The 23,714-nt window shown below is 45.1% G+C and overlaps 1 protein-coding gene across 4 annotated transcripts in view; it reads right to left on the reverse strand.

The window, feature by feature from the left end:
* The window catches only part of Klhl22 (kelch-like family member 22), a 40,930-nt gene extending 23,160 nt beyond the window's left edge, over positions 1-17,770 (reverse strand). For 2 of the 4 annotated variants that reach the window (XM_087576023.1, XM_087576022.1), the window contains exons 1-3: positions 17,156-17,770; positions 13,022-13,284; positions 1,727-1,892 (exon numbers count right to left, since the gene is read on the reverse strand). In XM_087576023.1, coding sequence (XP_087432149.1) covers positions 1,727-1,892; positions 13,022-13,284; positions 17,156-17,377 — 651 coding nt within the window. In that variant the 5' untranslated portion in view covers positions 17,378-17,770. The remainder of the gene's footprint in view (positions 1-1,726; positions 1,893-13,021; positions 13,285-17,155) is intronic. The other 2 variants (XM_087576024.1, NM_001107079.1) reach the window with 2 other exon arrangements.
* Positions 17,771-23,714: the final 5,944 nt, after the last annotated feature.

Below are 23,714 nucleotides of genomic sequence, written 5' to 3' on the forward strand. Positions count from 1 at the left end.
ACCCAGGTGGGGAGATGGGGTTGCTTCATTGGCCACTCTCTGCCCCTTCAGCTCTAGAGTAGCTGAGCCTATATCCTAGGCAGCTTACTGGGGCCCTCCTGCCCTGCTGCTCCCATAGACCTCCTGGCTCTTAGCTGGAGGGAACCACCATGGTTCTTCCTCCTTGTCTTTCCCACTCCTTATAGCTGCTTTCCCTAAAAGTTAGCTTTGAACTTTTTATTTAAGGAAACAAAATGAAAGAAACCTAAGAGTATGTATTTATATATTTAAAAAGAATGTTTAAAGATATTATTTATATGAGTATTTGTCTGCAAGAGAACCTAAGTTCGGTTCCCAGGACCCACATGGGTTCACAACCATCCCTAACTCCAACTCTAGAGGATCTATCTGATGTCTTTAAGTACGAGCACACATATGGTATAGGCAAAACACTCACACCTATAAAATAAACCTAAACGAATTAGATTAGTTACTGTTCTTACAAAGGACCTGGGCTTGGTTTTCACTACCATATGGAAACTAGTAACATTTGTAGCCCCAGTACCAGATCATTTTCTTCTTGTCTCTGCCAGAACCAGGCATACATGTTCACATACATACATACATACAAGCATAAAACATACAAAAAATAAAAATAAAGAAAAGAGAAAGGGGACCATGCACATGTGTATGGGACCAGGTACTCAGGTGGCTGAGGCCAGATTGTGAATTTAAGGTCTGTGTGTAATACAGTAAGACTGTTTATAAAAATAAGAAAGAAGAAAGTGGGCAAACACAACTGGTGGGCAGGAAAAACTTGTGGGTAGTGCAGGGCACGGGACATCACAGAACACAAGACCATCACAAACACGAACCTCAGGTTGGACAGCTTGTGTTTTTTTTCCATACAGGGAAACCAGGCCAGAGGAAGGAAGCAGCAAAGAAGGAAAGGACAAGCTAAGAGCATTGGTTCATGCCTGTGACCCCAGCACTCTGGAGGGTAAGGCAGGCCTGCCATGAGATTAGGCATCCTAAACTACATACACTCTAGGCCAGACTGGGCCATAGTGAGATTATCTCAAAAGCTGAAGCAAAGTGGGGCTAGAGTGGGGCCAGGTGGTTAAGAGCACTGGCTGCAACAGAAGACTCTGGGTTTGACTCCCAACAACTACATAGCAGATCACAACCATCTGCAGCTCCAGTCTCAGGGGACCCAACACCTTCTCCTGACCTCCACAGGCACGATACACACGAGACACCCAGACAAGCATACAGGCAAAATACCCTACACCTAGGGTAAACTTAAATAAACTTAAAACCGGGGGCAAGGGTGAGGAGATGGTTTCACAGTTAAAGTACGTGTTACTCCTGAAGAAGACCTAGTTCAAATCCCAGCACACACATGGTGGCTCACAACCACTCATATCTCCAGTTCCATTAGATCCGATGCCCTCTTCTGACATGGCATACATATGTACATACAGGCAAAATGCTCATACACATAAACAAATCATTTTTTCTTAAGTAGAAAAGAGTCAAGGGCAGAAGAAGAGGGCAGGCAGGGAATTTGGGGGCACTCTGCTTCAGTTCCCAAGGCTCGACAGCAAGGTGCCCTCTCTGTTCCATCATGTCCCTTATGACTTGGCATTCCTGCCCTCTTGAGCTACCTCACACCAGCAGTCACCACAGGTCTCTGGTGAAGCCCCCCACAGGTCTGAGTCTTCTTGATTGACCAGGCAGCTCTCACCTGAAGTTGGCAGGCAGCAACCAGGGTCTCCTGCACATTGCTGAGGCTCAGCTCTAGCTCAGAAGTGTATATGAAGTGCAGGATCTGGCACATGGCATTGTAAGACACACCATGGATCAAGACCTCTTCCTGCTCCATTTCCTTCAATCCCCCAGCAAACATTCCTCTGTAAGGAAGGCAAAGAGACAAGGCACTGACAGTTATTCAGTCAGAACTTGAATGTGAGCCACAAAAAGCATTCAGAAGGAACCAAGAGTCAGTGGTGGGGCTGGCAGGATAACAGTCTGAATGTGGGAACGATGATTGCTCTGTGCTCTGAATAAACAGTCTGAAAGGGGAGTGAATCTATGGAAGAAGCCTGACCCCCTTTCCACGGTCCCAGGAACCCCATATGCACTTTCTGGGAGCCGGCCAGTGCCTAGTTTGCCTGTTGCATCATCTACTGGTACTGTTCACGAGTCTGACAGCAATAATTAAAGTTTGGAAAGAATGTACTGATGGCAAATAAGTAATCAATGAGAATCACTGCACTTCATATATTCAATGAGTGCTTACCACATGTTTGTGGACTATTGAAGCAGAACAGATAGACAGAAAAATATAAGGGGATGATATAAGGAGAAAAAGCCCCCTACAGGAGATCTAGTTTGCCTTTCTTGTTGACAGTTGAGAAGCTTCAATATAACTGGTAAGGCAAAATTGTCTACAGAGGTATTATATATTTTCTCAAACAAAGGTGTGTACTGGCACACACCTTTAGTCCCAGCACTCAGAGGCACAGACAGACTGGTCTGTATGAGTTCCAGGACAGATAGGGCTATATAGAGGAAGCCTGTCTAAAAACAAAACAAAACACCAACAATAGGGCTGGAGAGATGGCTCCATGGTTAAGAGCACTGCCTGCTCTTCTTGAGGTGCTGATTTTAATTCCCAACAACTGCATGGTGGCTCACAATTATCTATTGTGTAATCTGACGCCCTCTTCTGGCATGCCAAGAATTATGCCAGAAAGGCCAGATTATTTGAAACCTTGAGTTCAACCATCTAAGGGCTTGCTGACAGTCTGATTCTAGGAGTATCTGGAGGACATAAGATCCTTTGCTGGGCAAAGCAGTTGGGCAGATAAAGAAAACTTCAGCAGGAACTGGTTTAAACAAAACAGTTAGGAGTCCTGCCATGTCACATTAAAACGCTCAGATAGACTCTGATCAGGTATTACAAGGCAAGAGGCAAATGAGCAGGACCAAACAGGTTTTTATTACTGTACGGTAAAAGCTCTGAGCAAAAACCTTCTAAAAACCCACCATCCCTGAGCCCCCAAACCCACCAATCCCTGAGCACAAAGTTCCACCAATCCCTAGGCTTGGCTTGAAATTGTACCAGTCTTCACCCTAGAAAACTTCTCACCCCACAACCCTATATAAACCTGTCTTTTGCTCAATTTCCTGCTGCTTCTCCCCTTAGCAGAGGCAGCCACCATTTTGTGTCTCTTTCAATAAATCTCTTTTTTTTTTTTTTTTATTTATTTATTTATTATATATAAGTACACTGTAGCTGTCTTCAGATACACCAGAAGAGGGCATCAGATCTCTTTACAGATGGTTGTGAGCCACCATGTGGTTGCTGGGAATTGAACTCATGACCTCTGGAAGAGCAGTGGGGTGCTCTTAACCGCTGAGCCATCTCTCCAGCCCTCAATAAATCTCTTGAATGAGGTTTGTTATGCAGTGGGACTTTGTGATATTCTGTGGTTCAGGACTGCCAGGATACTGTGACATTCAGAGCTGTGACACTGTAATTACTATCACCGTCACTATATTACACATCACTACATAATACATCACTGTATTATTTTGTGTTGCTAGAGTAGGACACTAGCTCTCACAAGTTTCCTACCGCTGAGCTACACCACCTGCCCGAAGATGGAAGACCAAACACCCCAAGCAGCAACTTTGACCTTTCACCTATATTTTAACAATGTAACAAACAGAGCTACAAACTTAAATATTAAAGACCTGATAATATTACTCTGCTACAATGTGTTTCCAACTGGAAATAGTCAAAGACAAAAATGGTCAGAGACAGAAGTTTGATACTGTCTGGGTGTGGTGGTACACACTTTTAATCCCAGCACTTGGTAGAAGAGGCAGATGGTTCTCTCAATTCGAGACTAGCCTAGTCTACAGAGTTCCAAGACAGCCAGGGCAACAAAGAGAAACCATGTCTTGAAAAACAAAACCCCAAACTGAGAAGTTGAGATGGCAATGATATTTTCTTAAAGGTATCTTTTGCACACTAGTGGTGCTGGAGGAGTCAGGGCACATCTTTACTAGCAGCACTTGAAAGGCAGAGGCAGGGGGAACCAAGCCTGGTCTTCTACAGAGTGAGTTTCTCTGCATCCAGACAAAGAAACCCTGTCTCGAAAGAAAAAACTACAACAAAAACAAAATAAACAAAAAAGGTATCTTCTGCTGGATGTATAGTCTGAAATATTTATTAATATTGTTTTGTGGCCTTGGTGTTATAGTCATATGACAATAAAGTCTGTGTTCTTTTTTTTAAAGATCTGAGCCAAGTATGGCATTGCACGCCTTCAATCCTAGTACTTGGGAGGCAGCCTGGTCTACAGTCCACTTTTAGGGTGGTCAAGTGACTCAGTGAGACTCAGTCCCCCAAAATTAATTAATTAATTTAATTAATTAAAAATTTTTTAAAAAGTTGTGGTGAAATTTCTTTAGCACTGTCTCCTAGCGTAAGGCTGGCTTGTACTTCCCAATCCCCAAGGTCACTCCAGTGGTAGGAGGACTCTGCATGCTACTTTGCTTTTATTTGAGGCACATCTGTGTGAGCTTGGCTTTTTCCCAAGTCTTACTTTTAATACGGGTTCTTAGATGCTTTAACTTTCCTTCTAGCCTATCACCCACCAGAAGGTTATTAGGATACAGGGGAAGAGGACCTGTTTAGAAATTGTTCTTTGGAGCAAACCCAGTCTGCTTTGTCAATTGTGAGTGTCATTTGACATTTGTGAGTGTCAATCCACTCACAAATACTTCACGAATACACCAGCAGTCCAGTTCAGTAGTGTTGGGATACCAAACATGAATCAGCAGCAGTAGCATGACCTAGCAGAAACAGCTAGGCTGCCAAATCGGAACGAATCAGCAGGAGCACCAGGACCAACAGGAACACCAGAAGTTCTCTTCTGTGCTCTCTCAATGAAGTAAAGATTATCAAAGATGAATTGCAAGGCTAGCTATGCAAGCCAGCCTCCGTCACTGTCTGTTGAGTCCTATTTATACCCTCCAAATATCACGTGTTCTTCATGGGTCTTGCCTCAGCACATGAGTCTGTCTTAGCAAAATTCCACACGAGTCTGCATCAGATGATATCACTCTGCCAATTGGTCTGAGTCTCAGGAAGCCACCAGAACACCACCATAACTTTTTTGGTATGTATCTCTATATGGAGTCATGTCAAATGGAGCTCAGTTATGCAATGTAAGGTGAACCAATATATGTGTGTAGTTAGTGAAGAATTCTTCTTCACGTGTCCTTTCACATGCTTGCTTTAGCAAAACATCCTTTCACCTGTGTCTGCTTCAGGAAAACACCTTTTCACGTTTGCTCCAGCAAAAAAAATATCTAACAAAACTGACTTTCCAAAGAAACCCTAAGTTTCCACTTCACATCTGGGAAATCAATTCTTACCTATCATTGTCTAGCGAAGTGGTTTTCAACCTTTCTAATGTTGCATGTGACCCTTGAATACAGTTCCTCATGTTGTAGTGACCCACAACCATAAATTATTTTCGTTGCTACTTCATAACTGTAATTTTGCTACTATTTTGAATCATAACATAAGTGTCTGATATGCAGGATGGTCTTAGGTGACCCCTATAAAAGGGTTTTTTACCCTGGGTTCGGTCCCCAGCTCCAAAAAAAAGAACCAAAAAAAAAAAAAAAAAAAAAAAAAAAAGGTTTTTTGACCCCAAGAAGGGGGTCGGGACCCACAGGTTAAGAATGGTTTAGCAGAATAGAAACAGCCCTTCCGGAAGAGATTGCAAAGCCATCTCCCCCAGCTTTTAGAAGCAGTAAACAAGGGCTTCCCAAGGAGTTTCTGACAGATTTGGCCTTTAAGAGAGGACGCTGTTGGACTATTAGAGCAGCCTGAAAAGTTGTTCAGAGTCCAGGGCTGTAGCTTTGGAAGCAATCACCTGTGCTGTGGTGGGTGGGTTTTTTAGTGATGCAGCAGCAAAGTCACCCTTACCCCTTGTAAATTCTGCCATCAGTCATTTAACCAACTCCAATTTAAATCCATTTAGACTTACTTCGCACAACAGATATGGATCCACTCACATTCACACTGTATCTGACAGGTTTACTTTCCACAAATGTGGATGCTGGGCCCAAAAGTTAACATTCACAACTGAATAGTCCCATCTACCTGATCATCTTACATCACCCTCATACTGGAATCAGGAACCTTGACCCCCCCACCCCCCACTATCCACAAATGTACTAAGAGCTAGGAAATACTCACTCTAACTCTACCATCAGGAGAAGAAACGTTTTTATAAATGGAATAAAAAACCTTATCATGGGCTGGGGATTTAGCTCAGTGGTAGAGCGCTTGCCTAGCAAGTGCAAGGCCCTGGGTTCGGTCCCCAGCTCTGAAAAATAGAAAAAAGAAAAAAAAAACCTTATCATATTGTTAAAATACATTCCAATAGTCTTTCTGAACCTAGAATTGTGATAGTTTTCTACTATAAACTCTTATCTATTAGAAGAGATGGGTCTTTCAGGGACGAGTTAAACTTCTACCCAGCCTTTAATGAAGATTTGAACATGCAGAAATTTGGCAGGTTTTTGTTTTGTTTTGTTGGTGGGTCTTTTGTTTTTAGTCCTTATCTCTTTATGTAGCTCTGGCTATGCTGGAATTCACTCTGTAGACCATGCTGTCCTTGAAGTCAGAGAGATCTGCCTGCCTCTGCCTCCTGAGTGCTAAGTTTAAAGGCGTGTACCTCCATTCCTGGCTGTGAAATTTGTGGGGGTTTTTTTTTGTTTTGTTTTTGTCAATTTAAACTATGTAATCCAGGTGAATGTTGGACTACAGGTTGTGTAGTACCATGTCTAGCTGTCTAATTTAAATGTAATCAAATGTATCTATTTCAATTCTTGTCACTGTATTTTGTGTCAAACTTTCCCTTCTGAGTTTATATTAGAAAATACTTCTCTGGATTTTCTTCTAGTTTGCTATTTAATGTTAAAAACCCCAGGTTTTGGGCTGGAGAGATGGCTCAGCAGTTAAGAGCACTGACTGCTCTTCCAGAGGTCCTGAGTTCAAATCCCAGCAACCACATGGTGGCTCACAACCATCTGTAATGAGATCTGGTGCATCTGAATATAGTGACAATGAACTTATATAAATAAAAAATTAATGCCTTAAAAAATATATATAAAAAAAAACAAACAAAAAACCCCTCAGGTTTGTGGGCTAGAGAGATGGTGTAGTGGGTAACATGTTTCCTATACTACTCTGGCTTCATCACACCCCTGTCATCCCAGTGATAGAAAACAGAGCCAGGAGAAGCCCTGGGGCTCACTGGTCAGGTTCAGTAAGAGACTATCTCAAAACTGGAAATAAGATGAAGAGCAAGGGAAGAAAATGATCTTGGGCCTCTACATGGGTGGTAGATACTAACACACACACACACACACACACACACACACACACACACACACACACACACACACACACACCCTACAGCAGACTAGTGGTGTAGCCTCTAACAGAGCACCTGTCTAGCATGTGCCAAGACTGCTGGGTTTGATTCTTAGCAGTGCAAAATAAAAAATATTCATTCCTTGGCATTAATGAATATATAAGGTATATAGCAAGGGTCTAACATTGTTCTTCCAGTGGCAATGGTGACATCTATTGCCCCTCCCATATCAAATTTGATATGATTTACCATATCATTTTTGTCACATGCAGAGTTCCTGATATATTTATGATGTTTCTAAACTTCCTGGCTTTTTCTATATTTCCTTCTCTTTCACCAACAGGAAATTTCAAATCCTGTTCGTCCATATCATGCATTATTGAATAGGGCCAATCTCCTTGCATGGCTGTTGTTGTCAACAATTTCTTGGCCAATGCTTGCTTTTTCTTTTCAAGTTTATAACTAATTTGTACAATTTACTCCCAAATCGTCTCATGTGGATGCTAGGGTGTGTCACAGGGTACCCCACAGTACACCATTTTGCCCATACATCTTCCAATAAAGCCTCTTGGAAATATAGTAAACATTCAGATTAATACAGAGAGAACTAGCTCTTTGCAAGGAAAACAACAGCTGCTTTATGTCCGGCTCGTCTTGGCTTCTCTTTAAAGGGCTGGCAAGCTCCCAAAGTCCTATAGACCAAGCACGAGTTAAACTTATTTCCAGATACTCCACATTTAGCCAGCCCTTTGCCATCTCTCTTTGCATCCTGTACTCTAGACTTTCCATGGCTGCTACTATGCAGACTTCCCTTTATGACTTCTCTGCTCAGACCTCCAAGCTGCTGGTAAGAGCAGAACTAGCAGCACCCTGAGCACTGCCCCTAAGCAGCATGGGCATGGTTCATACACACCTATGACCCCAGCTCTCCAAAAGCACAAGCTGGAGAAGTGGTGAAAATTTTAGGCTATCCTAGTCCACCAGGGGATGTCTAATCAACTAAGACTACATAAAAAGACCCTTTGTCCAAAAACAAACAAAAAAAAATTAAATTTAAAGCCCAGGCCAGGGCCATGAACAGTGTAGCACATACCTTTAATCCCAGCATTTGGAAAGAAGCAAGAGGATTTTTGTGAGTCTCAGACCGGCCAAAGCAAATAGTAAAACCCAGGCGTGGTGGTTTAAATTGGTTTGGTCCCTATAGACTCATGTATTTGAATGCTTGGCCACAGGGAGTGGCACTATTAAGAGGTGTGGCCTCATGGGAGGGAGTCCATCACTGTGGGGCCTGGCTTGAGGTTTCTGATGCTCAAGCTATTCCCAGTGTGCCACACAGTCTTCTTTCTGCTTCCTTTGGATCAAGATACAGATAGACTCTTTCACCAGCACCATGTCTGCCTGCACTCTGCCATGTATCCTGCCATAATGGACTAAACCTCTGAAACTGTAACCCAGCCAGCGATTAAATGGTTTCCTTTGTAAGCGTTGCTGTGCTCATGATGTCTCTTCACAGCAATAAAACCCAAACTAAGACATCAAGTCTAAAAATTAAACCAAACAAAAAGCAGCAGCATTCACATCTGCATTCCCAGCACAAGTGTGAGAACCTGAGGTACACAGTGAGTGTGAAGCGATTAGAGCTAAACACCTAATGACCCTACCACACACAAAAAGACTAACTAAATAAACAATTACGTACAGCTAGATATGGTCATGCATGCCTGAAATCCCAGGACTGAGGTCATGGAGGAACAATTAAGGAGCTCAAGGCCAGCCTGGGTTACATGAGATCGTATCCCTCGGAGGAAAAGAGAAAGGATCCCCCAAATGATTCTTGAATGGACCCAGAATAGGTGTCGTGAAAGAAGGCTGAGATGTTCTGAAGGCTACAAAGACTCTAATCAGATAAAATCATACAATTCAGCTTACACTTTCTCTCCCCACTCCTTTTTGGAAACACAGTCTTCAGCAACCCAGGTTGGCCTAGAACCTGGTATGTTGAAAATGGCCTGATCCTTCTTTTTCTACTACCCACCCAAGTACCAGCATGCCCAGTTTACATGATACTAGAAATCAAACTCAGGGCTTCATGCATGCTAGGCAAATACTCCAAGTTACATCCCTAACCTAGCTAAATATTCTTAGGCTGACAGTGGTATTATAGATGTGTGAGAGCAACCTCAGCCATACTGGAGTACTTAAAGATAAAAATATTGGGATCGAGCCAGGTGTAGGCAGTGTATAGACCAAGCACTCATCAGGCAGATCTCTGAGGAGAAGGCTACCCTGGTCTATATAGCAAGAGCCAGAGCTACATAGTAAAACCCTGTCTCCAAAAAAAACCAAAAAGTCTTGATGTTTAGCAGTTCTTGAGAGAAATTCTAAACAATGTTCATAAATGATAGACCCAGGATGATATTTGAATAATTAAAAATCAATAGGGGGCTGGAGAGATGGCTCAGTGGTTAAGAGTTCTGACTGCTCTTCCAGAGGTCCTGAGTTCAATTCCCAGCAACCACATGGTGGCTCACAACCATCTGTAATGGGACCTGATAACCCTCTTCTGACATGTCTGAAGAGAGCAACAGTGTATTCACATACATGAAATGAATAAATCTTTAAAAAAAAATCAATAGGGAAAAAAATCCCCAAAGAAAAAGTACATGGAATCCGGTGCTGGGGAGGCAGAGACAGGAATCCTGGGGCTTGGTGGCTAGCCAGTCTAGCTGAATCAGGGAGCCCCAAGCTCAGCCAGAGACTGTCAAAACCACAGTGCAAAAGACTCAAGGAAGATATCTAATGTCAGTCAGTCACACACACACACACACACACACACACACACACACGGGGAGGGGGAGCAGGAGGGGAGGCATATGCAACAACAAAACACACAGGGGAAAAAGCCAAGCTAGTAAATATCTGTGTAGCTAATTTTTTTCATGGTGGTTAATTTTAGCGTTTGCTTGTTTGACTTTTTTATTTTTATTTTCTTTGAGACATGGGACTATGTAATTCTAGTCCTGGAACTCACTAAGTAAACTAGGCTGGCCTTGAATTCACAGAGATCTCCCTGCTTCTGCCTCTACCATGCTCAGCCCTTGCTGGCTAACTTTGGGTGTCAATATGACTAGATAAAAGATACCTAAAGCAGCAGCACCTCCTCCTAGCAGAGACTGGCATGAACCTCAGTGGACTAAGTGGGGAAGACCCCATCTCATCTCCTGACTCTGGACATGAGAACTCAGATTCTCTGGCTCTTGGACTTACATCAAACTCCCTAAGGTTCCCGAGCCTTGAGCCTTACACTGAGAATTACACACAGCTAACATTCCTGGTTCAAGCATTCAGATTTACCCTGAGCCACACTATTAGAATCCCAAGATCTTCAGCTGTCAGACTGCCTGCCATGTGGTTTTTCAGTCTGTACAAGTATGAGTCAGTTTTCCTTCTCTTCTCCCATATATCACTTTGTGTTCATTCTGTCTCTCTAGAGAACGCTAACACAAGTTAGAAACTACGATAGGAGTACGTGACAAATTCCAGCTCTACTGTGTGAGTCAGACAAACCAACCCAGTTCTCCCCCATGTGCTAAGTCCTGACATGTGGTCATGCAAGAAGCCAGGGAAAGCACTGAAAGGATCATAGAGCATATCAGACAGGCCAAAGCTTAACTCCTGGTAATGGGAGGTCATTGTGAGTGACTTTCTTCCAAGCAATTCAGCTGAACCTCATGGTAAAGATTATTGTAGTTGGGCTTGTTGACTGTTTACATGCCCATGGAGAGCTGGGGAGGAGGATCATGAGATCCCTACCTGAATACCCAACTCCCTACCACCCACTGTATGTAACACTGCCTTATTTGCACATGGTTCCAGGAATATTAATTAGGCTGAAGAAGACTAGGGGAAGGGGACCCCATTTGTGCAGTTTTAAGGAAGCCCTCATCTCTGCTAGGTAAAGGCTATTCAGGTGCTGACTGTTGGAGGAGGAGCACCCACATCCCTGTACATAACCCCTCCTCTACGCTACTTAAGAAAATCTAATAAACTCATTGGTTCCCCAGAGTAAAGTTGGGTGGAATTATGCCCTGATTTGTTGTTGGGACCTTAGGAGGATGGGTGGAATTGCTCACATCTCCTGGGAAGGAACTTTTAGCAGCAACAGGGGTTATAAGACAGATAGTAGCTGGCCAGGGAAAAGGTGACTTTAAGCATCATGCAGATGTGTGACGAATCGCTTTACAGTAACAATTTTCTAGCTTTAGATGTCTGCTTTCAGAGGTGTCAGAGGATGAGTGTGCAAACCTCACAGACAGCATTCTAACGGGTGAGGGGTAAAGTGTCGCGACATCTTGAAAGCAGGCATGTATATAGAGACTGAAAGCAAGGAAGCAACGTGTTAGCATTTGTTAGTTATATTCCTTACACACTAGCCTTAATGTGTTAGCATTTGTTGGGTTGGGGATTTAGCTCAGTGGTAGAGCACTTGCCTAGCAAGCACAAGGCCCTGGTTCAGTCCCCAGCTCCGAAAAAAAGAATTAAAAAAAAAAAAAAAAGATAACATGTTAGCATTTGTTAGTTATATTCCTTACACACTAGCCTTAACATATTAGCATCTGTTAGTTATATTCCTTACACACTAGCCTTAACATGTTAGCATCTGTTAGTTATATTCCTTACACACTAGCCTTTGAACATCGCAGGTTTTAAATCATGACAAGGAAATCACCAAATACTGCATTTGCAGTTGAATATTCTCTTATAAAACACAACACTGTAAAGCCAGCCAGCCATGACCCAGTCTTGAAAAATGAGAACATGCCCAAAGGAGAAACAAACTGAAAGATAAACTCTTAAGACCTCTTCTATGCTAGGCTGGTTGATGAAGCCTGCACAATAGACTGTGGGAAAGACTAAGACAAGAGAAGACCCAGTCATCTTCGGTGCCAGTACCCCGACTTGGTAAAGTCAGGACAACCTGTTATTAGCCCTACAGAAACAGTCACAGGAGAGCCCCTTCCTTTTTGAGGATTTATAGATAGTTCCTTAATGGTTGCTGAGGGAGTTAAGACATTTTCCTAAGTCACTGGGAAGGTACTCAATTCACTAAATAAACCTGTGACTCAACTCTCCTGTCAAAGGCCTTAATGTATTTAGTGGATCACTAAAATCAAAACAAAAACATAGGAGAGCTGGTAGGGAAAAGAAGGGGGCCTTTGGGAGTGCAAAAGAGAGTATTAAGGTGAATATGATCAAAACACATTGTGTGTGTGTGTGTGTGTGTGTGTGTGTGTGTGTGTGTGTGTGTGTATCAGAGTGCCCTAATGAAACCCATTATTACATATAGCTAATATATTCTGATAAAGACATTGAAAACATGAGCATAAGCTGGGCATGGCTGTGCACGCCTTCAATCCTAGCACTTGGGAGACAGAGGCAGGTACTCTTTGCTCCATGCCAGCATGGTCTACAAAGTGAGTTCCAGGACAGCCAGAGCTACATAGAGAAATCTTGTCTTGAAAAAAAACAAAAACAAAAACACAAAAAAGAAAAGTTAACTATAGGTAGCTTACCTGAAGTAATCACATGATGCAGCCAGCAGAATCCGATGGGCCTCAATGTGCCTCCCCTCTACCACCAGGACAACATCAAAGAGGATCCCACTGTCTCGCAAAGCAAGCAGTCCCCGGAGCAGGGCCTGGGAGTGCTGTGTGCTTCGATAGGTATTGTTGACGCAGTGTGAGTGGGAGGGCTGTGTGGACAGCTTGCACAGCTGGGCAAAGTCCTGCTCCTCAGCCATCCTGACAGCCGCAGCAGCCCTCACTACTGTAGTCAGCTGCAAGACAGGGGGAGCAAGGAGTGAGCAGGTAGGTAGGTGGCAGTGCCACACAGGCTGAAAGTACTTACCTGTGGCACCTGGTGCAGTGACTTCCCTAAGACCCCAAAACCACTATTCCCTGTTTCCTGCCAGCCCTGGTCCCACTTGACCTTCTGTCTTATAACCTGGTCTCTTCAGCCTATGTGCCACCATCAGCACTGCAGTAAGACAGAAGTGTTCTGAGGCTGCCACGATGACTCACAAGTGTTATCCCAACTACCTGGAAGGCTGAGACTGCAAGATCACAAATTCAGGAGCAGCTCAGCAACTTAGAGAGCCTGTCTCAAAGCAGAATTAAAAAAGAGGATACAGGGTATGATTCATTAAAGCACTTATCTAGCACATGTGGGGTCTAACACTTGATCCCCAGCATTGGGCAAAGAAAGAGTTTGGAAGACTTGAGACAGGACAGAAAGACAGGGAAAATTAAGAGAATATGGAAATGCTGGGTGTGGTAGAACACATTTTTAATCCCAGCACTCAGGAGGTAGAGGCAAGTGGATCTCTATGAACTGGAGTCCAGCCTGGTCTACAAAGGGAGTTCTAGAATAGCCAGGGCTGTCACACAGAGAAACCCTGTCTTGAAATGAGTAAGTAAGTAAATATGTCGCTCCCCCCACCCCGTGTGTGTGTGTGTGTGTGTGTGTGTGTGTAAAAGGGTGGAGGTAGGCGGCTGGAGAGATGAATCAGTGTTTAAGAGCATGTACTGCTCTTCTACAGGATCAGAATTCTATTCTGAACAGTCCAGAGTTCTGTTCAATCCCCATCCTTATGTTGAGAGTCTCATAGCTGCCTGTAATTCCAGCTCTAGAGGAATCTGATGTCTCTAGTTTCTTTGGGTACATGCACTCACATGCACACAGATATAAACATGCACATATATAATTAATACGCATTAAAAAAAAACTCAAGGCCATCCTTATTGACAGTGGGAGTTTAAGGCAAACCTAAGCTATATGAGAACCTATGTCCAAAAACAAACAATCATGCTCAAAAACTGCAACAAAAAAATGATTTTAAAAGGAGCCATAAAACCTCAACCAAGAAAACAAACCTACTACAAATATTCCTTTACCAACACATACACACACACACACACACACACACACACACACACACACACACCCTGAATGAACCATAAACAACAGTGCATAGTCAGCTACTAGAGATCAGGAAACAACCAACCTGGAGGTAAGATATGGGCCATGGCTAACCATATGTTCTTTTAGCACAGGTCAGCCATTTAGGAGGCCATGGACCCTGTCCACCTCATGCTATCCTACTTACACTTAGGAGTTCCCTACCATAAAGACATTTGCCCTGTAAGTCTGGCAGCCTGAATCCAATGCCTGGAACCCACATAGATGGAAGGAAAGACTAAACACCAAAATGTCTTCTGACCTCCCCTCATACACTGTGGTACACACATGTACACATAAAGTAACAATAAATAAGTTTAAAGATTTATTTTTACTTATGTGCAATATGTATGTGTAAGAGACCTCAGCGGTCAGAAGAGAGTGTCAGATCCTCTGGAATACAGTTGTGAGCCATTAACCAAGGTGCTAGGAACAAAACCCAAGTCCTCTGTAAGAGCAGTAAGCACTCTTAAACTACTGAACCATTTTGCCAGCCCTCAAATATGTGTATTTTAAAATGAAAAATAGATGTCAAGGGAAATCAAATCTAGCCCAAAAGCCTTCTTACTGAAGGAGCACATTTCTCCCCACCCTCACCTCCTCTTCAGGACCCACGTGCTCTCAAGTCTCTCCTGCCTCCCATCACCGTGCCTCCTTCTCTTCCATCCCCTGGATGCTGGGGCTCTATTGGCTTACCCACACCTTCATTCTACCTGAACCAGATGCCTTCTCACAAGGCCCTAGAGATGGTTAGAGCTTATGTCTTGGCAACTGTTTCTGGGTTAGGATCTCTCCAGCCTGGAACTCTGCTGTAAAGTAATTCCTCCTCTCCTGACTTCTTCCTTTCCTTCAATCCATCCATTCCCCAGGACATGCATTCCCAATGGCATCTCCAGCCAGAATCCCTCCTAATTGGTCTGTTTTTGTCAGTTGCATGCTCCATTTCTACCTGAAACCTCCTAATCTCCATGATCTCTTTTCCTTCTTAAGCTTATGTTTTGTAAGATCCTTTGGTCTTGATTCTACTCCTGTATCTTGCACAGCCATCCCCTTATTTTTTCCAATGGCCACAGTTTGGAGTCAGAGCATAGAAATGTTGTTCCAAAGGATTTCCCTAACTCTCGCCTCATTACCCTGTGCCATCTCCCCACTTAATACTCAAAGGCTTTCTTCCTTCTCCTGCCTGCCACATTACCAGTTCTTAGACCCACAGGAACACCTGCAATCCTCTAACAGAACTATGTTCGTTTCTCATAGTACTATTCTGGCCATGATCTAGTTGATCACATCTACCTAGAGCCTTCATACAATCTCAAAAAACATGCTCTGGTAGGGAACCAGTCTTCTCTACCCTTGACAGTTTGTCTCCCAAGCACCTCAAGGTTAGTTTCTATGGCAATATCTGCTAACCAGACTCTGGCTGCTACCTTCAAACCTCAGCGTCCTGGAAGGCTTCCCCATCTGTGGATGATTAATTGCCTTAACAGACACTGACTAGGGGCTGGGGATTTAGCTCAGTGGTAGAGCGCTTACCTAGGAAGCGCAAGGCCCTGGGTTCGGTCCCCAGCTCCAAAAAAAAAAAAAAAAAAAAAAAAAAAAAACCAGACACTGACTCCCCCCCCCCCCCCCCCCGCAATGCACATGTTGGGGTGGTCTCCATTGCTGTCAGCTGAGCAGCCTGCCTGCCCTCTTGGAAATATCATCTACTCTCTAAACAGCCACCACAAAAACAAGTACAGTAAAACAGGATGGCTACTCCTTTGGATAGGCAGAGCACATTTACTAAGCTCAAGAAAAGAAATTCAGTACAACCAAGAGTGCAACAGCATCCAGGATCTCTGGTATAGTAACAGATCTGTAACTCCAGCACTCAGGAATGCTGATACAAAAAGATCACAAAGTTGGAAGCCAGCCTACAATATGTAGACTTGTCATAAATAAATAAGGAACAAGTAGGGTTAGAGAGAAGGCTCAGTGCATTTAACACAAAACTATTTGTTCAGAGAACTGGAGTTTTTTTCCCAGCACTGACATCCGGTCGAGACGCCCTCTGCTGGTCTCCAGAGCCTTCACTCCTTCACCCAGGTGCACATACAGACACTTGTTTTTTCAAGTGTCCTGTGTAACAGCCTTCACTGTCCTGGAGTTCTGTTGATCAGGCTGGCCTCGAACTCACAGAGATCTGCCGTCCTCTGCCTCCGGAGTACAGGGATTAAAGGCAGGTGTCACCACACCTGTCTTCACTCTTTTTAACGACAAAAAATTAAGGAGACTCTAGTGACTACATATCTTCAATATTCCTCTTCACTTTCCATTTGCTTCGGCTTATAACTTCATGCTTCTCACGCGTGTAAACACGCTTTATTTAAGGGCCCCTAGTCAAGATATCTGGGTTTCCTATCCAAACAGCCATACACTGAAACATATTTTAGAGGAATCTTCAACGAACATTTACTAGAAAGGCATCCTTAATCTTCTGTAGGGGCTCCCATTCAGTATCTGTCCTCAACTTATCCGTATCACAACGCAACATGTGCAACAAAAGAAAAACCAGCAGCTTGGAATGAGAAAGAGTGGGTCCTTATTTCCACGGGGGGGGGGGGCGCGGAGAGTCTCCAAGAGGTGCTGACGTGCTCTGTGGCTAGTTCCCTAGAGCACTGACTAGGAGCATTTCGGGGATCAGGCCTTACCCTAGGAAGCTGCCGCGGGTAGAAGGTGGCCCCGTTGCGCCCGGACAGGTCCGTTCGTTCGGCCTGTACAGGATCTAAACTAGTACATCCCGGGGATTTTGCACTGACAGCGCGAGCTCTCCGGCTTCTCTCAACAACCGCAGCAGCGGCTGAAGAGCCTGAGGTCACGCCGGGAGCGGCAGCCAGGCCCGCCCTGCCGCCTGTTGCAATCCCTGCTCCCATAGCTTCGAGGGACCCGGACAGGCCGGAGGCCACACTCGGACCCACGACTGGCTATAGAGAGTGGTCGACTGGGCTGCGAGGGCCACGGTCCGCCTCAGCCACGCGCAGGCCTCCGCCAGCCCGCGCCACGGCGCCAGGCCCGCGCCGGACGCCCTAGGGTCGCCCGGCCGGGCCCCCGCCACGTCAGGCAGTCGCCCGCGCCCTCCCCAGGCGCCCGTGATACTTGGCCCGTATCCCCGCGTCCGCCGCTGTCCCCGCTCCCTCTCCCATCCCCGCGTGCAGCGCAAGCTCGGCGACGAAGGCCTGCCAGGCCCACACGGTTCATGCCTCGCAGCTGACCTGGTGCTGCCGCAAGCTGTGGCCGCTCTCGCAGCAGGCGGGAGGCGGGAGGCTGGAGGTGGGGGCGGAGCCTCACCGTCACGTGTGATGCTGCGCAGGCGCAAGTGGACTACAGGGGGATCGCTGCGGGGCGGGGCGGAGCGAGGCCGAAGAGCGGGACTGGGGCTACACTGTCGTTGGACCGCTGGTCAGGAAACGCCACCCTAGAAGTGCCTTTTGGAGGTGCAAATTTATGCCCTTCTTTCCCTTCCTCCTTGCCTCATTCTTACCCTCACTCATTCTCTCATAGCTTCTTTGCTTGCTTGTCTCTTCACACCTAATCACTTACCCTCTCCCTCATTGCCTCCTTCCTCCCCTCACTCTCCTCTCTCATTCATTTCGTTTCTCCCTGCATTATTTCCTTCTATTCCTCATCGCGTATTCATTACTTCACTCATTGCTTCACTTGTCCCCTCCTTCTCGCTTCTTCCTTGCTCCCTACGTCGCTCCTACCCTCTCGTTCATGCTGTCTTCATTTCCCTCATCCCCTTATTTATTGTCTGAGTTCTTCCCTGTGCCTCTTATTTCTTTCTTCACTGGCCCAGGCATTCGCTTGCTTGTTTCTTCTCTCACTGTACTTTAGACTTTGGAAGGTCGCTCGCCCAGTGCTTTCTCTGGAGAGTGAAAATAAGCAAGGCCTTTATGAACAAGTGTTGATTTTCCTCTTTTCTGAGACTCTAGAGTAAAATCTCAAAACTCAGCTGCCCCTAGCTGTCCTGAGGACACCCACTTTTCTCTGCCTCACCTCCAAGAGGATCACACTCTGAGGGGTGCATACCTATAGCAGAATCCCAGAGGATAGCTGTAGGGCCTTCTTACAAATAGATAGAAGGAAACTGTAGTTTCAATGTGGAGAATGAAAGATAGGGGAAAGATATCACTAAGGAAGCCTCCTCGTGAAAAAGAGGAGAGAAGAAGAAAGTGAATAAAAGAAAGGCTGTTTCAGGTGAACCCTGATTGATGCCTGGAGGCTAGATATGGACCCAGAAGAAAAGATATGGACCCTCTTTCTAGAGAAAGAGGCGCCCAATGTAGGTGGACTTCTACCTATCAGGGCTCCCTGGAGCAAATGACAACACAGCTGGGGACTTTCAGACCATGATAAAAGTATTCTAGCAAGGGATGGTATACATATATAGAATACTTTTATCATGGTCTGAAAGTCCCCAGCTGTGCAAATACAAGGACATGAGATCCAACAAAAAGTAGAAGACAACATTCCCTTGTCATTTCTGGCTATCTAAAAATACAACCAAAACAGGTCACCCTCTAAAAAGTTTTAGAGATGGGGACTAGCAGAATAGGAAGGGATCCCACAATCTTTGCCCCAAAACTAGTTTATATAGTGTGAAGATATTCCCATCCCAAAAGCCTTGGTCTCTAGATTTGAAAGGAAACCCCTTTTTCCCCTTGTATAACAGTTTTTTCCCCAAGATTGGAGCATTTCATTCTTCAGGGAAACTCCTTAAGCAGGAAGGTTAAAAAAACTCTAATTAGTTTCAGGAAGTCCTTGAAACGGACCAAATTCACTTGGCCCCTCCCTGTCAGAGAAATAACAAAAGCTGAAAGTCCCTCTCTGACAAGTGAAACTGAGCTGCACAAGACTCTCCGAGGACAAAAGCTGCTGAGTAGACTCAGACCAGACCAACAGCCTTAACAAAGCAGGAAGCAGCTGGGCTGCCTGGAAGAGGTTTAGACCAAACAAGACACCTGGAAAGGACATTCCAATCTCCTCACCTGCCTGCAGGCTGTGCAGTGTGCTCCAGGTTTCCGGCCTGGTGAGCTGTCACCCATATTGGTTGGTGATTCAGCTGTCTTTGAGTCATTTCTGCGCCTGTAAGTGAAAGACCACCACCGGGGTGGGGAAGACCCCCACTCAAATCTCGAGATGACGCAACCCCCCAAGAATTCACGAGAAACGGGTCTTGATGTAATAGACAAGAGGTATATTTGAGGAACCAGAGCTCTGGGGACGACATGTATCTCACACAGGAGACAGAGGAGTCGACCCCGAGCCCAATTAGGGGAAGGTATTTATAGGGAAAACTACATAGGCAGTCGGCAACATTCACACAAAGCAATTTCATTGGTTTGTAACTTGGGCTCAGTTCAACTCTAGGACACCCTGCTTCTGGGGCAAGCTGACCCTAATTCTCATTTTTCTCAGGACTGTTGAGTCAGGCCTTATCGAGGCCAGATGGTTTGTGGTGGCTATAGCCAGGCTACATCCCCAAAACATGTGATGTTATTCTTTGCTGTGAAGTGCACTTGTCCTCACAGCAGGGTCAGTGGGGGATAGTTTAAAATCTTTATTCTTTCATAAGTAGCCCCTCACCTATATTCCTGTTAGTAAACTCAATAACTTGTTTGTTTACCAACTTGGACTTTGGTCTTTTGTGGGTTCCATATCTAGGAAGAATAGACTTGTGTTCCAAGTCTCTAGGACAAGTTTTGTCAAACACTTCAAGACCCAGTTATGGCTTTCCTCTGGCCATAGCAGTCTATCGCTCCTCTTCTCTTTCCAGCTCCTCTTCAGACCTTGAAGGCCTCCGGTCCCCTGCAGGGCCTCCTCTCCTAATAATAGCTCTTCTGATGGCGATGTGTACCCATTCTTTTTCATGAACCTTCCAATGACAGACCAAAGTAAGGGTCCCACTGAGGTCCATATTTATGAACCAAAGAGCTTATTAGACTTATAAGAGACCGGGTGACCCCAAATAGCTTCAGAGACCCACCCTGCCACTGATGAGACCTCACGGGAGCTACATCATGCAGTCTCAGTTTCAGTTAGTCTTCCACTTCTTATATACTCCAGAGTCTCCCAAGATCACATGTGCCTAGGAGCGGGCCCAGAAGGACTAACTAGAAGCCCAGCGGAGGGACCTATGGTCCTCCCCTTTTTCTAGTGAAGGAGTAACATTACTAATATAGCAGACCTAGACAGTACTGTATTGTTCTGCTCAGTTAGGTACTGTGACTAACAGGCAATCTCTACTCCAAAATGGCTCTGGGAACATCATGGAGGAAAAAGCAACACTACAATAGTTATCTTGTCAGTCTTAATGGAGAGCAGTACCAGCCAGAGATCTGCAGTTGAATACAGGCAGATCCACTTACTGCCACAAGAACCAGAGTGAAACGATATAAAGAGATTCCCTGTCCATCGCCAAAATGTCACACTAGAAATGATGGTGACGGGGCTGGGGATTTAGCTCAGTGGTAGAGCGCTTACCTAGGAAGCGCAAGGCCCTGGGTTCGCAAGGCCCTGGGTTCGGTCCCCAGCTCCAAAAAAAAAAGAAAAAAAAAAAAAGAAATGATGGTGACAAGCAGAAGATGTTTTAGTAAAGGTGCTAAAGAGGAAATCAGGGCTCTCTTTTGTGGATTCTTCTTATTCTCGCTGATAACTTTTTCTTTTGGTTTGAGAGTTGGGGGCTTTAGTTTTTGTTTTTTGAGGGTCTCTCTGTGTAGCCTTGGCTTTTCTGAACTCACAGTGTAGACCAGAGGCAGATCCACCTGCCTCTCTGCCTCCTGAGGGCTGGGATTAAAGGTGTCCTCTGACACACCTGGCAATAAAAGAACTTCAAAACGGCCAGACCATCTTATTAGACTTTGAAAGGAAAAGCAACAAAGCCAGCAAGCTATAATCCCAAGCAGTGCCAGGAGAATGGAGGTGGAGAGGAGGAGAAAAGTCAGGCTTTTTGTTAGGATCAACAACAGATGTCTACAAGTATTTAGGGAAGGGGTCTTCAGAGAAGCATGGAGAAGCCATGTGCCACGGAGAGCATGTGTCCTGGTTTGAATTCAAAATAACCCCCAAAGGTTAAGGCATCTCAACACTGGGTCCCAGTTGGTTGTGCTGTTTGTAACAGTTGTGGGGAGATGCAGCCTTGCTGTAGGAAGTCTATCACTAAGGGCAGGCTTAGCCTAAAACTTCCACCCATTTCCAGGTCAGCTTTCTGCCACTGCCATGCCTGCCACTTGTCTGCCATGCTCCTCTCCACCTTGGTAGACTTTTAATCTCACTGAACTTGTTAAACCAAAGTAAATTCTCTCTTCCTTAGGTTGCCTTTGGCCATTTTATCACAGCAACAAAAATGTAACCAGTACCAAGTGCTAGGATTTTGGCTGATGTCCAGAAACAAGAGACAAAGGAAGCATGGCAGTGGTGGTGGGCGCCTTTAATTCCAGCACTCAGGAGGCAGAGGCTCGTGGAGCTCTGAAGTCTAAAGCTGGTCTAGAACAGCCAGGGGCACACACAGAAAGCCCGGTCTTGAAAAAAACAAGCAGATAGAAAAGGGGAAAGATAAGTTACACTCTTTGAGTTAGAACTTGGAAAAGTGGTCCAGTTTAGCAGTGAAGATGTGGGACCAACTGCCTTGAGGACCAGGGCTAAGGGCAATTATCTCAGTAGGAGGGCAGTGATTCCTCCCATGTCCTTATCATGGTTTCAGGTGAGTCAGCTTTTCCAAGGATATCATGGTCAGGTCAACTCTTTTTTTTTTTTTTTTTGGTTCTTTTTTTTTCGGAGCTGGGGACTGAACCCAGGGCCTTGCGCTTCCTAGGTAAGCACTCTAACCACTGAGCTAAATCCCCAGCCCCGGTCAGGTCAACTCTTAAGGGGGGAGTAAGACAATAGTATATAATGTTCTATTCTTTGGGACAGATCAGAACATCTTGTCTCCCCCACCCTCCCAACCCCCAGGGACAGATAGAGAACTCAGGGTACACTCTTTTGACGAGGAAGTAGCATTCCCTTAGTCCCAACAAGGTACTGGTGCCCCAACCTTCATATGCTGCTTTAAATCTTAACACAGGGCAGTTGTGGCAGGTGAGATGACTCAGCAGATAAAAGGTGCTTGCCAACCCTGGCAACCTAAGCTCACTTTCTGGAAATTGCATGGTGGAGGGATGACCCCTGTATGTTGTCCTCTGACCTCCACATGCACGTCATGGTACATTACACACACCTAATCAATCAATATAAAGTCTGTTTGATTGTGACATAGTTTCTCTACAGAGTCCTGTCTGTCCTGGAACTCACTATGTAGACCAGACTGGCTTCAGAATCATAGAGATCTGCCTACCTCTGCCTCCCAAGTGCTGGGATTAAGAGCAAATGCCACTGGCCCATCGATGTGTAACTTTTAAAAGGGAAGGGGGGGTTGTTGTGATGCTTACCTTTCTTGTTCTCTCTCTCTCTCTCTCTCTCTCTCTCTCTCTCTCTCTCTCTGCTGTTAATGTCTGGAGCTGCTTGTATTCTTTTTTTTTTTTTAAGATTTATTTATTTTATGTATACATTGTCACTGTCTTCAGACACACCAGGCATCGGATCCCATTACAGATGGTTGTGAGCCACCATGTGGTTGCTGGGAATTGAACTCAGGACCTCTGGAAGAGCAGTCAGTGCTCTTAGCCACTGAGCCATCTCTCCAGCCTGCTGCTTGTATTCTAATGCTAATCGTGTCCCCCAAAACTGTTTGCACCAGAGGGTCTGCACTTGGCTTCTGGGAACCTTTGACAAATAAAGATGCCAGCAGCCAATAGCTGGGAAGAAGAGAAAGAGGTGGGATTTAAGATTCCCAGGCATGGGGCCTTGAGGAGGAAGGAGGAAATCCACCATGCCTTGGGAGAGTGTGGAGGAGAATGAGAGAGAAGCCACACCCGAGGTGTGTACAGGAGTGAGAAACAGATGCCATCCATGTAAAGGGACCAAGAGAACGGCTCAGAGGGCTTCTCCACTGGGTCTAGAGCAGCCACAATGGAGCATATAAATTAGTAAGTAGTGTCTTGGAATTATCGGTGGGAGGTAGATTCTAACCGCATGAAATTTAGGCAGTTCCCCAGCTATTGTGCTGCTTAAGGCGTGTTGAAATATAAAGGCCGTGGGTGTATCTTTCATTCGGGAACGTGAACTGCGGAGGCAGGAAGCGACCCTGCGTCAGGATTTATTAAAAATTAA

The sequence above is a fragment of the Rattus norvegicus genome, chromosome 11 (assembly GCF_021556685.1).
Source record: "Rattus norvegicus strain SHRSP/BbbUtx chromosome 11, alternate assembly SHRSP_T2T, whole genome shotgun sequence".
Classification (NCBI taxonomy): domain Eukaryota; kingdom Metazoa; phylum Chordata; class Mammalia; order Rodentia; family Muridae; genus Rattus; species Rattus norvegicus.